A 13,237-nucleotide genomic window follows, 5' to 3' on the forward strand; every position below is an offset into this window, starting at 1 on the left:
CCTTATGACAATGCTAGTATCCTGGCTATCACACAGATCTAATGGCTTCATACTTTCAGTCACTGAGAGAACAAGTATGCAAAAAAAATCAGTTTAAAATACAAAAGTGAACAACCAACCAGGAGCAAGTACGCAGCCAGTGGAGCTGAAACTCCTAAACTAGGAGTTTCAGCTCCACTGACTGCGTACTTGCTCCTGGTTGGTTGTTCACTTTTGTATTTTAAACTGATTTTTTTTCCTGACTAGTCATTCAACAGGAGAGCTGACTGTGAAAATGGCAAGTTTTATAGGAAATACCTTCTTGGAAATATGGCACAAGAAATAATTTCTTTCTGGTAAAACAATATTGCTACAAATTATCCAAAATAACATTGTACACTTTAGAGTGAAACTGGCCATATTATAGCCCTGAAATGAATTACGTGAACTTGGCAAGCATGAAAATACCCCTTTCCTCCACCCATCTGTGATCCTTGAAGTCTTTTCTTAATGTTCCTATATAGGTTTGTTTTTAAACCCTTACATATACCAACTGAAGCGACTAGCCTCAGGTGATACACAGTGATGAAACCAATCCTCCTACATAAGTTGTATCTGTTTATCTGAGCCCTCTCTCCTCTACAGCAATTCAGAGTACAGAATTTACACAGTATTTCTCATCTTCAGGAGGCGGGGATCTGACATTAAATACTGTACAACATAGAGCAGGAAGCTGAGAGTAATCTGTGGCCTGAGTAATGGGAAAAGGCACATCCCCCTCTACACCGTCTCATAGGGAAATATGCTCAGCCAAGGCTGTAAATTGTCTACTATGCTTTGCGTCTCCTGGGATTGTCTGGTGTGGGCATAGACCAGCAATGGGCAAACTACGGCCCGCGGGCCGTATACGGCCCGGCGGACCTTTTAATCCGGCCCGCGGATGTGGCTGTCAGGATGTGTGTAGACGGGGCAGCGTGATGAACGTGAGGGGAGAGGAGCTAGGCTCCTCTCACAGTCCGCCCTGAAGACCGGAACGGCGCGGGAACACGGTGAGAGGAACGCGCGGAGCAAAGGTAAGTGAATTGACACAGGGGGGACTTGACTTACTACTTGGGGGGAATAGTACTGTGGGGGATGAAATACTATATGAGGGATGAATTAATATGGGGGATGAATTACTATAGGGGGGATGAATTACTATATGGGGGATGAATTACTATATGGGGGATGAATTACTATATGGGGGATGAATTACTATGGGGGATGAATTGCTATATGGGGGGATGAATTACTATGGGGGATGAATTACTATATGGGGGATGAATTACTATATGGGGGATGAATTACTATATGGGGGATGAATTACTATATGGGGGATGAATTACTATATGGGGGATGAATTACTATATGGGGGATTAATTACTATACTTACTATGGATGACACATACACATCATTCATCTACTCTTGGTCCGGCCCCCGGGTCCAATATATGAACCCATTGCGGCCCTCAAGTCAAAAAGTTTGCCCACCCCTGGCATAGACTGTCAGAAGTGACTCATGCAGGTAGCAGAGGAATGAGATTGGAGACAGAAATCACTTTAGGTACTTTGGATCTAGTCACTATAGGAGAATATGCTTTGTTCATTTTTCACTTCAGAGGTTTAAAACCACCTTAAGGAGATGTTAGTGTGCACAGAATAAGAAAAGATCAATATTTAAAACCAAAACATTTTAAACATGGCATTTATAACTGGCAAATTGTGTTTTTCTGCACATTTGCAGTTATCTTTAAAGTGTTATTAAACCCACAACAGTAAGACCCCATTCACACCAGGTGCGACTTGGCATGCGATTTGCATGCCATACAACTTGCAAATTGCATGGCATGTCACACCCTATTGTCCGTAATTACAGCAGTCATATTGGTGCGAATTGCATAGACATCTGTGTCAGATGTCTAGCAAATCGCAACTCAAATCGGCATGTCTTCCGACTTTCACTGTAAGTCGCGTGATTTCAAAGTCAGGATCGGTGTGACCGTTGTGTAAAATCAGTCTGTATATGCAGTAAAGCATGCTTGTTATACTCATGGTAAAACCTAAGGGGTTAATTCTCTGCATTGTGGAAAAATGCTGTTTGATCCTGACTTCTCTGATCCTCCCCTTCTTCCAGTGTCTCCCACTTATCTCCTGATAAGACATATCGTGTGGAGACACTGCACTTGCTCAGTTTGGTGTGTATTGCTAGAGAGGTTTTTTTTTTCTTGGAAGAGTGCAAGTGATCAGCACAGGGCCAATCAGCACTGTCCAGACAGAGGTCAGGGGTTCTGCAACCTCGTAGAGAAAACTCCTCCTACAAGCTTTAACCGGTGCTCAGCTGGACACTGATAGAAGTCACAAGACTGCTCTAACTACTGATGAGAAAAGGTATTTAGCAGTTTATATTTATTAAAATAATTGCATTCCATGTTGTGTGTACTGTGGGAGACCAGATATAGTGACTGCAGGGTACTGGGTTTAGTAACACTTTAACATGGAGCCATTCCACACAGCATGATATAAGTAATCTTTGATGCAACAGCCATACAAGGAAGTCTGTCACAACGCCACTTCCTCTTTCAGCAGATGCTTGCAGTTGTAAATTTTAGTCTGAATTATTGGTGGGAAGAGAGGGGAGCCAGTTTGTACCAAGAAAGATTAAAGACAAACACTGGGATTAACAAAACAAAACAAAAAAAAAACCCTTGAATTGGGACCTGCCGAGCCCAACCCCCCCCCCCCCCCCCAACCCTGCACTGTAAGGTTAACACTTGTTAAGGGGAAAGCTACAGGAGCAGAGAGTACAGTAATTATTACACCTTATCCCTCAATGCCCCCCTAGACCAGTGGTCGGCAAGCCGCGGCTCGCGAGCCACATGCGGCTCTTTACACATTTTAATGCGGCTCTTCTGTGTGCCGGGCGCCCGCTCCCCTCCCTCCTCTCGGGCGGCCGCCCCAAAAGTCAGGACTCTGCAGCTAGCCTTTTAATCCGGCCCGCGGAGCGTGGCAAACATTGGCTGTCAGGATGTAGGCGGGGCAGCGTGACGAACTCCTCTCCTCTCACAGTCCGCCCTGAAGACCGGAACGGCGCGGGAACACGGCGAGAGGAACGCGCGGAGCAAAGGTAAGTGAATTGACACAATATGGGGGATGAATTACTATAGGGGGGATGAATTACTATAGGGGGGATGAATTACTATATGGGGGATGAATTACTATATGGGGGATGAATTACTATATGGGGGATGAATTACTATATGGGGGATGAATTACTATATGGGGGATGTATTTTCAGTTTTAAAAATGTGGCTCTCAAAATAAATTTCAATCGTGGTTTTGGCGAGATTTGGCTCAGTTGAAAAAAAAGGTTGCCCACCACTGCCCTAGACCAATACGAGCATAAAACCCTTGAAGGGTGAGAAGGCCCCACTGCATTGGTAATTTTTTTTTCTGGCTAAAAAAGCTTTCACTTTCTAACTGCCCACTTCTTACATTGCCAGTCATGTATAGAAAAGTCATGGCAGTCAAATGTCTTAAAGCTGAGTTTCAGCCGTTTTTGTGTTTATTAAAATTCAGCAGCTAAAATGTAGCTGCCGACTTTTAATAAACACACACTTACCTGTCCCAGGGTCCAGCGATGTACTCACCCGTGCCATCCCTTCTCTTCTCTCCATGGCGCTGGCATCTCAACTATGGGCACCAGGCTGTGACCTGTGTGCCTCCTGATTGGTCCTGTTGTCTTCTGGGACCTGTAAAGGTTCCCAGGAGACTGCGGGAGGAAGGAGGGGGCCAAACTTTCGGCTCACTTCGCCACGGCGAACTGAGCTGGAAGTGGGAGCAGGTACCAGTCAAAACCAGGTACCTGTTCCCCTCCAAAAGGTGCCAAATATGGCAGTGGAGGGGAGGAGGCAAACATGCGGAGCTTCTACTTTTGGGTGGTACTCTGCTTTAAATAGGTTCACTGCTAGAACAGCTGTCACCTTGTCTTAATACTATTCTAAGGCCTCTCCAGTGTCTGTAGAAATGATCAGGAAGGCAAAGTAGCAGCCTGTCACTTTTAAATATGCAAATGTTGGCACCCCTTCCCTGCCTCCAGCAGCACCACTATCAGTGGTTTGTTTAAATTGCTTTCAATGAGATTGGCATTTATCGTCTTTCTTATATCTTCACTGACTTATTGAGTCAGGTTGAAGAGCATGACTAATGTTCCCAGATCTCTGTGATGAATTGAACTTGGAAGTGCTCAAAACAAGTTATGCTGGGTTCAAAACTACTGCTATGTGGCATGCTGATAGGAATAGGAAGATCCATCTCCTTGATTGTTTCTCAGCAGAAAGAGGTTTGCTGAAACCCTTGGTGTCACCCTAAAGTGGAATGGCACTGATATATATATATATATATATATATATATATATATATACATACATATATATATATATACACACACACAGTTGCAAGAAAAATTATGTGAACCCCTTGGGATTGCGTGGAGTTTTGCATGAATTGGGCATAAAATGTGCCCTGAACATCATCTAAGTCACAACAATAGAAGAACACAGTCTGCTGAACATAATACTACACAAACAGTAGATGTTGCCATGGTATAATTGCACATAACACGTAAACATTCACAGTGCAGGGAGGAAAAAGTATGTGAGGCCCTAACATAATGACTTCTCCCAGAGCTAATTGGAGCCAGGAGTGAGCCAACCTTGACTCCAATCAGTGTGATGATATTGGATGTGTTGCTGACAGCTGTCCTGCCCTTACAAAACACACACCTGTTTTGGGTTTACTGGTTTCAAGAAGCACTGTCTGATGTGAACCATGCCTCGCAGAAAAGAGCTCTCAGAAGACCTACGATCAAGAATTGTTGACTTGCATGAAGCTGGAAAGGGTTACAAAAGTATCTCCAAAAGCCTTGATGTTCATGTGTCCACGGTAAGACAGACTGTCTACAAATGGAGAAAGTTTAGCACTGTTGCTACTCTCCCTAGGCGCGGTTGTCCTGTAAAAGTAACTGCAAGAGCACAGCGCAGAATGCTGCATGAGGTAAAGAAGAATCCCAGAGTGTCAGCTAAAGACCTACAGAAATCTCTGGCATATGCTAACATTTTTGTTGACACATCTACAATAAGGAAAACATTAAACAAGAATGGAGTGTATGGGAGGACACCACGGAGGAAGCCATTGCTGTCCAAAAAGAATATTGCAGCACGTTTGAAGTTTGCAAAAGAGCACCTGGATGTTCCACAGCACTACTGGCAAAATATACTGTGGACAGATGAAACCAAGATTGAGTTGTTTGGGAAGAACACACAACACTATGTGTGGAGCAAAAAAGACAGCACACCAACATCAAAACCTCATCCCCACTGTAAAACATGGCGGAGGGAGCATCATGGTTTGGGGCTGCTTTGCTGCCTCAGGGCCTGGACGGATTGTTGTCATTGATGGGAAAATGAATTCCAGAGTTTATCAAGACATTTTGCAGGAAAACGTACGACCATCTGTCCGCCAACTGAAGCTCTGCAGAGGATGGGTGATGCAACAGGACAATGACCCAAAGCATACAAGTAATTCAACAAAACAATGGCTGCAACAGCACAGAATACGCCTTCTGGAGTGGCCCAGTCAGAGTCCTCACCTCAACCCGGTTGAAATGCTGTGGCATGACCTTAAGAGAGCGATTCACACCAGACATCCCAAGAATATTGCTACACTGAAACAGTTTTGTGAAGAGGAGTGGTCCAAAATTACTCCAGATCGTTGTGCAGGTCTGATCTGCAACTACAGGAAACGTTTGGTTGAGGTTATTGCTGCCAAAGGAGGGTCAAGCAGTTAAGTCCAAAGGTTCACATACTTTTTCCTCCCTGCACTGTGAATGTTTACATGTTATATGCAATTAAACCATGGCAACAGCTAATGTTTGTGTAGTATTATGTTCAACAGACTGTGTTCTTCTATTGTTGTGACTTAGATGACGTTCAGAGCACATTTTATGCCCAATTCATGCAAAACTCCACGTAATCCCAAGGGGTTCACATACTTTTTCTTGGAACTGTGTATGTATGTATATATGTATGTGTGTGTATATATATATATATATATATATATATATATATATATATATATACATGCTTTTTGGTACACAAAACACCCTATATGCATTGAGGTGACACCCAGGTATACTTTGAATCCTACTATACCACACTTCTCAGATATCCCCACACAACTTCAATGTTTAGGTGTAACATTAGGGGCTTTGTTTCAGTATTAAAGTAACTAGATAATGCTATAAAGGTTTTTGTATTAAGTTGTTTCCGCTAGGTTTTCACTTTTTCAGAAAAAAACACACTTTTAAATGTTTACATTTGTAACTCAATACAGTTTCATCTTTTTATATTTAGAAGACATTTTGGAGATTATTGTGATCATGTGCACAATTTATGATTTTAGTGCATTTTATATGAAAATATTGATTCGATAAACATTAGCACAACCGTCTTTGGAACATACAAAATCAACAGCAATGGGTTAATGGTGGTTAAAGTATGGACTGACAAAATATAAGTTATGTGTATGTTTTATTACAGATATAATCCAAAGAACATGAAAAAGCGAAGATAAAAGAAATTCTTGACATGACGTAAATAAAATTAGCAAGTCGAATCTGTACATTGCAGAAGTGAGCATTGATCTTCTGCAGAACCAGTCAATAGGTAATTCAGAGAAGACAGCAAGGTTGGTGCTTATAGTCCTGATTCATGAAGATACAGTTTCTGGGGAACAGGAAGAGATCTGCTCCACTAAGCGGAATGTATAATGCTGAGCACTACATGCACACTCTCTAATGAGTAAGCACCTTGAAGAAAAATTGCACTTGGTACTTTTGAGTGGAATTGAATTAAAAGTTATGTATACAGCAAGTCCTTTCCAACCTCAATATATATGTTGTTAAAAAGTTTGACAATTGGGGAACAGGGAAGTTTTATTTACTCTGTTTTGGTGTGTCCTCTAACACTCCTCCACTCAAAGCAGTTGGATGCTGTTCTATGTGGATTTTATCAGTTTTACATTTGTTAATCGTCGAGGAAAAAAAAAATAAAGTTTCTTTGCTTGTGAGTAAACATCTTCTGTTTTCTTTCAGTCTCTGCGTACTGAAATCCCCTACTTTGGAGTAGATTATGTAAGAGACCTGCAAATACCTACTGCTTTAAGAAGGCTGTACTGTCATTTTTACTAATCAAAGGAGATGTATGGGGTTCTAAAAGCAAATAAGCATACATATTAACCTCAGTGCTGCAGCATCGGTCTGGTGATGCAGCTGCTCCTGGTCGACACTCAGCCCGAGAACTGAGCAATCACATGACCGCTGATTGCTCAGTTCTCAATCTGGAGCAGATAGCAGTGACTCTCAGCCACCCCTCTCTGCTCTTGCCCCCCCCCCCAGCACTCACTAGAGCACAGGGCTGGAGAGGGGACAGGCGTAATTGGCTACAGCTCTCAGCTGCACACTAGGAGACAAAGCCAGCTGTTAATCAGGCAGCTGGATGGATCCCGACAATAGTTCCTGACTACTTGGGATATGCTGCCACCTTCAGCTGAATGGACCCTGGCAAAAAAAAGGGGGGCAGAAGTCTTCACCCAAGCATAACCCCTCCCAGGCCAGCTCTGTTTTTTTTCATTAGTTTACTTGTAAAATGAGATCTTTAGAGAGACAGATTCATTATCTAAGTTAAGAGGGACTGTGCCTGGACCCCATATGCAAAAGTAGAGAGCGCCTGTAATGTTGCTGGTTGGTGCCAAATCCTGCAGGCAGTGATGTCCAGGGCACTATGTATCAGGTGACCTCCTTTGCAGGGTGCTTTGTAGGTCCAGCATAGCTAGATGTGCCCTCCATGAGGGGTAAAGATTGAGCCTTTTGGCCCAGCAACATGGACTGGTGCCTCTGTAAAGGGGTAGCATGTGGCAGTCTTTCCCTGACAGTGTTCCTTGTGTATTGGTGGCAGTGTGGGCTGATTTTCCATGTGAAGCAATACAGCAATAGTGGAGTTCAAAAGGGGCAGACAAGCATAGCTGCACATGTGTGGGCACAGTTTCACAAAGCTCCAGCTGTACTAATAAGTGGAGTAGCAGGCTCCTATACCACGGCTCCTATACGGCTCCAGCAGTTCATCAAGTATTGGGACACTTGTCTATTGTGGGGGGGGGGGGGGTTAACTTGCCACTTAGGTGTTCTGGCTTGGGCTGGATGAGCACTCCCTTATAGGGTATTATATGGCTACTAACTTTCAGCAAGCCATGACCTTGTGCAGAGAGGTTGGGTGGGGGAGAACAATGGGGTCAACTCTCAGCTCCCTGTATGAGGTAAGGAGGGCACCCCCTGTACAGGTGAGAGTTGGAGTAACTCTAAATCCCTGCCCTAATCCTGTATTTTCACTGTCTCAGGAGCACAATCCTCTGGTTCCCCTGCATCAAGGTTGGAATTTTCTGCAGCTATTTCTGGTTTGCCGGGCCAGCTGTCATGGGTCCTCTGGTTTGAAATGCCAGAGATGCAAGTGTGGGCACTCGCCTTCTCATCCTGCCCTTATGCAGGTGAATGGGGCATCATCAAGATGAGAAAGGAGCTCTGTAATCCTCTGTAGACTAGTTCTCTCTGGAGCAATCTTGGGGTCTGAGGCTGTTGCAAATACCATGTACCACAGCAAGATTCCTTACAAACATGGTACACACACATTTGGAATTTACCACTTACCGGAATCTTCTTCTCCAAAAAGTCACTGAATTTGGGTCCTGGCAGATGCTAAACCATTCCAAATTCCTTCCAGTGCACCCTTGCTTACAGAAAATGATGACTGTCCATTGGACTGACCTTCACCTGATTTTCACCTCCGATGCATTTTGCTCTGCCGTACCCCATGGAGTTTAAATTTTACAAGAAATTAGGTACTCTGACCTGGCCATTTCCTACTTAAATAAGACCTTGCTAGTACCAGTGGCTGAATAAAGATGCCACAGATAAGAGATTAGAGGACTCTTTTTAAGGTGTTTTTCTCACTGGTAAGAGTCTTCAAGTCTTCAAATTTTGGGCAAAGCACACACTCCATTCCAGACCCAGGGGATCCTGCCATATAGCAATTCCTGGAAGATTTTCCGAGAGCATTTCCTCTGTAGATGTCTTGGAAGACTCCATAAGGCAGCATTCCCAGGTGTGCACCATGTCTGAGCCTATGGCTCAAGCTTTGGTCACCAGAACTTCTCTGCAAGAAGCAAATTGAGAGGCTGCCCTTTGAGGGCGAACATGTTTGGACCATCCTTGGATGCCTTCACCCAGAAAGTAACTGTTGGGAAAAACATGCTCTTACCTCTAAAGAAAAAGGTGAAGATGTCTTCAGAATCCAAGAAGAGTTTCCTTCACAAGTAACAAGCCGCAGGATCTAAGCAGAAGTCTGTGTCCCAGTTCTATAAGATGAACAGGGCCCCCCCCCCCCCCCAATCTTCCAGTTCTGTAGATAAGTCATCGTCACAAAGAAAGGTTGCCTCCTCTTGCTGACAGCTGGGTTTGTGGCATGGTGTTCAGACAAGCTGGTCCCATATGCCCAGTTTCATTCTAGGGCTTTTCAACTCCATATCCTGTCTGTATAGAACAAATATCAGGAGTCTCTAGACCTGCTTTGCATTTAATTAATGACCAGGTTGGTTCCGAAATGGTGGGCAACCACACTGATGCTGGATACCAGGCAATACTTTTGATGAACTGGCAGTTCAGCTTATTTTTCTGGGGAGGTGTTCTGCAGAACCTTTGGCCATGGAAAGAGGTCATTAGAAGAGCAGAATTTGTTAGTCAACATCTTGGAACTTCAGGGCTAATCAGCTGGCTCTTCCACACTGGTCTGACTAAGAGGTCTTACCATCAGGGTATAATCAGACATTGTCACAACTGTGGTATAAATAAACCATCAAGGAGAGGAAAGACAAGTTTTGCTCAATAAGAAGCAGACCTAATCTTTTCTTGAGCAGAACTTCACGGTCTGGTCTTTTCTGCTGTGTCCAACTGAATCTGAGAGAATGGGCCCTTCATCCTGAGATGTTCACCGAGATTTTTCTGTGGTGGGGGACTCTGGGATTGTTAAAGACACAAACTGTCCAGTTTGTTGTGAAATCTGCATGCTAGGAGATCCACATCCAAGCAGTTTGTGGTGACTCCTTGGGATCACTGACCCTGATTTATGCCTTCCCTTCACTACAAATTTGTCCTCACATGTTACACAGATTAAAAGATGGAGGGTATTCGATGGTTCTGATCACACCTGCTTTGGGTAAGAACAACATGTTATGCGAACATGGTAAATCAGTTGACAGATGAGCTATAGGCTCTTCCAGAATGTCTAAGCGTGCGGTTACATATTCTGATCTTCCATCCTACTTTGATGTCATGGCTGTTGAAGCCAAAGTCCTGAGGGATAGGGATGTTTTTGACCGTTATCCCTACTCCCTCAAAGCAAGAAAGTAGACCTCCAGAAAGGTGTACCATTGTACATGGAAGACTTATTTCACCTGCTGTGAAGCTTGTACATTTCTTTCCTTGCAGTATGTATGTGGGGCACATTTAGCTCTTTCCAGTCTGGTGAGAAGATGGCGCTGGCATTAAAGGAGAAGTATGACCAAAGTTCTTTTGGCCATACTTTTCATGTGGGTGACAGGAGTGCGCTTAGTTCTGCACTCCTGTGACCCAGCTTCCAGCGAGTTAGCTAGAGTCTACTCCCCCAAAGCACCAACAGCCTCCACCCTTGACATTGTGCCTGGCCACTGAGCAAATACTTAAGACAGCTGCACTTTCCCTGTCTGTGCCACTTTGTAAATGCAGTGATGATCAGCTAAGCAGGGAGCCCATAGGTGGAGCAGGCTATCTATACACACTCAATATGTCATCTAAACTGGTTAGGTTGTTCTACAATATCTCCCAAGGCAGCTGGAGTTTGTGGGAGGAGCTGGGGGTGTGGCTACCTACACTCCTCCCACAGCCTCCTTCACTTAGGTTGATCCATCAGCTGACGAAAGTGGAGGACACAGCAGCATGGGGAGTCTTTGATTACAATCCATGAGATAACAGCATGATACTACACACTGCCCTAGTTTAACACTATACTGCCCTAACCTGCCATTGTAGTGCCATAACCTGCTGTAGCCTGTCCCCATACTGCCTTATTCTGCCATTTCAATGCACAAATCTGCTAAAATACTGCGATCTGCCACTTTAATGCTCTAAACTGCCATTATACTGCTGTAGCCTGCCCTAACCTGCCACTATGCTATAATGACCCCTTCCTCAGCCCTGAAAGTTTATGGCCTCTGCTGCCCTACAAACTGCAGACTCTATCCTCTGCTCTGATGGCACTGTCCTGTTGACCTCCCATCCTCTGCCCCACTGACTTTTTTTTTTTTTTTTTTTTACTGCACCCCTACAACAGACAGGCTAGATTTGGCCCTGAACTAGGGGAGTATAATTTTTTTTTCCCTGCCCTTCTCTTTTAAAAAGTATCATTAAAAGGGCAGATCTTGACCTTGGCTGTTCTGTTTCAAAGGCATATCACATCTACTGCCTTGGTAAAAGCCTTTCTGCAGGGTGACATATGGATTGGCATAGCAGCCATCCAAAGCAGTGTACTTACAGTGAAGCACAAACACAGCCCAAGTAGTTAAACAGCACACAGTTAACCCCTTCCTGCCCAGTGCCATTAGTGCAGCGTCCATGCTTTTTATTAGCACTGATCACTGTATTATACCGCCATTTGTAAATGCTATAACTTTCACGTAAACCAATTTACACATATTGGGATTTTGTTTTTTTGTTTTTTTTAGCAGACATGTAGCAGAAAACATTTTGGCCAAAATTTGATGCAATTAGATTTTTAAAAAAATTTTTATTGGACATGTTTAATAGCAAAAAGTCAAAAATATAGTTTTTTTTTTCCCCCTCAAAATTGTTGGTCTTTTTGTTTATAGCAGAAAAAAAATAAACGCACAGGCGCTCAAATACCGCCAAAAGAAAGCTCTATTGTGGGGAAAAAAGAGAGACGTAAATGTGATTTAGGTGCAGCATTGCATGACCACGCAATTGTCAGTTAAAATAACGCAGAGCCGTAACGCAAAAAATGGCTTGGGCAGGAAAGTGGGTAAATCCTCTGCAGGGCAAGTGGTTTAAAACAAAAATGAAAGTAGTTGTAAAGACAGAAGATTTTTGCCTTAATGCATTCTCTTGACGTATCAGCTCCCCACCCCCTAAATATTTACTTGGCTCCTTGCTATTGGGGCAGGTACAGAACAGGAGAAGCCAAGAGCTCTGGCGGGAGATCCTAGAAGAGGAAGCTCAGGGCCACTCAGTGCTGCAATAACATTGCACAAAGCAGGTAAATATTAACACAATATAATAAATTAAAAAATGGAGTAAAATTATTTTGGGTACAGCAGTGCATGATGGAGCAATTGTCAGTCAAATGATCAAGAGCACTGATAAATGGCCTGGTAATGGTAGAAATGGTATATACAGACCGGTATACAAGTGGTTAAGGTACCTCCACATGAGATACTCTCAAAATATGACCATTGCCCCTGTTCTGTACAATTCAACAGTGTGTTACAAAGTATACGATTCCAACACTGCCTTAGAAATCCATCAGGTTTGAATTTATTCCAAATCTACTTTATTAATTAATTGCAGAAACCCGATATGTAGGCTGCATTTTTTTTTTTTTTTTACCTTTTGGGATAATACTCACTGTATGGCTGCCCTGTTGGTCCAGACCCATCAATACATTCTTAGCAATGCACCTGAAGGAAGGTATGTTGATAACAGTCAGACTTTACTTGCTGTATGCCGCTTCTGGATCACACCCTCTATTACAAGTTGCCTTCCATCCACCCCACAAATCAGGTTCTCCCCCCCAACCCCCCATTTTGTTTACTCCCCCCCTTCTGTTAATGCTATAGTCTGAAGATAAACATTAAAGTTAGCAAGAACAAACACTGAGGAGCCAGTCAGCAATGGCAACCTCCTGTATATTTTTCCTGTGTTCTTTTAAATGGATTTTCCACTTTTTCAAGGAAGTTGAACAAGCTCAGTGCATGGCTTTTTGAGGCCACATCTGAGTTGCACACAAGAAAATAGTTTGAGGAAAAAAAAAAAAAAACAAACAAAATACACCAAAATCACTAA

The 13,237-nt window shown here is 43.4% G+C and overlaps 1 protein-coding gene across 2 annotated transcripts in view; it reads left to right on the forward strand.

Annotated features, from left to right (window-relative positions):
- The window catches only part of NBN (nibrin), a 101,064-nt gene extending 93,916 nt beyond the window's left edge, over positions 1 to 7,148 (forward strand). For both annotated transcript variants that reach the window (XM_089679692.1, XM_089679693.1), the window contains exon 16: positions 6,615 to 7,148. In XM_089679692.1, the coding sequence (XP_089535818.1) occupies positions 6,615 to 6,648 (34 nt within the window). In that variant the 3' untranslated portion in view covers positions 6,649 to 7,148. The remainder of the gene's footprint in view (positions 1 to 6,614) is intronic.
- The last annotated feature ends 6,089 nt before the right edge of the window (positions 7,149 to 13,237 follow it).

Source organism: Staurois parvus, unplaced genomic scaffold (assembly GCF_062004578.1).
Source record: "Staurois parvus isolate SC_StPar_1 unplaced genomic scaffold, SC_StPar_1.0 ptg000230l, whole genome shotgun sequence".
NCBI lineage: Eukaryota > Metazoa > Chordata > Amphibia > Anura > Ranidae > Staurois > Staurois parvus.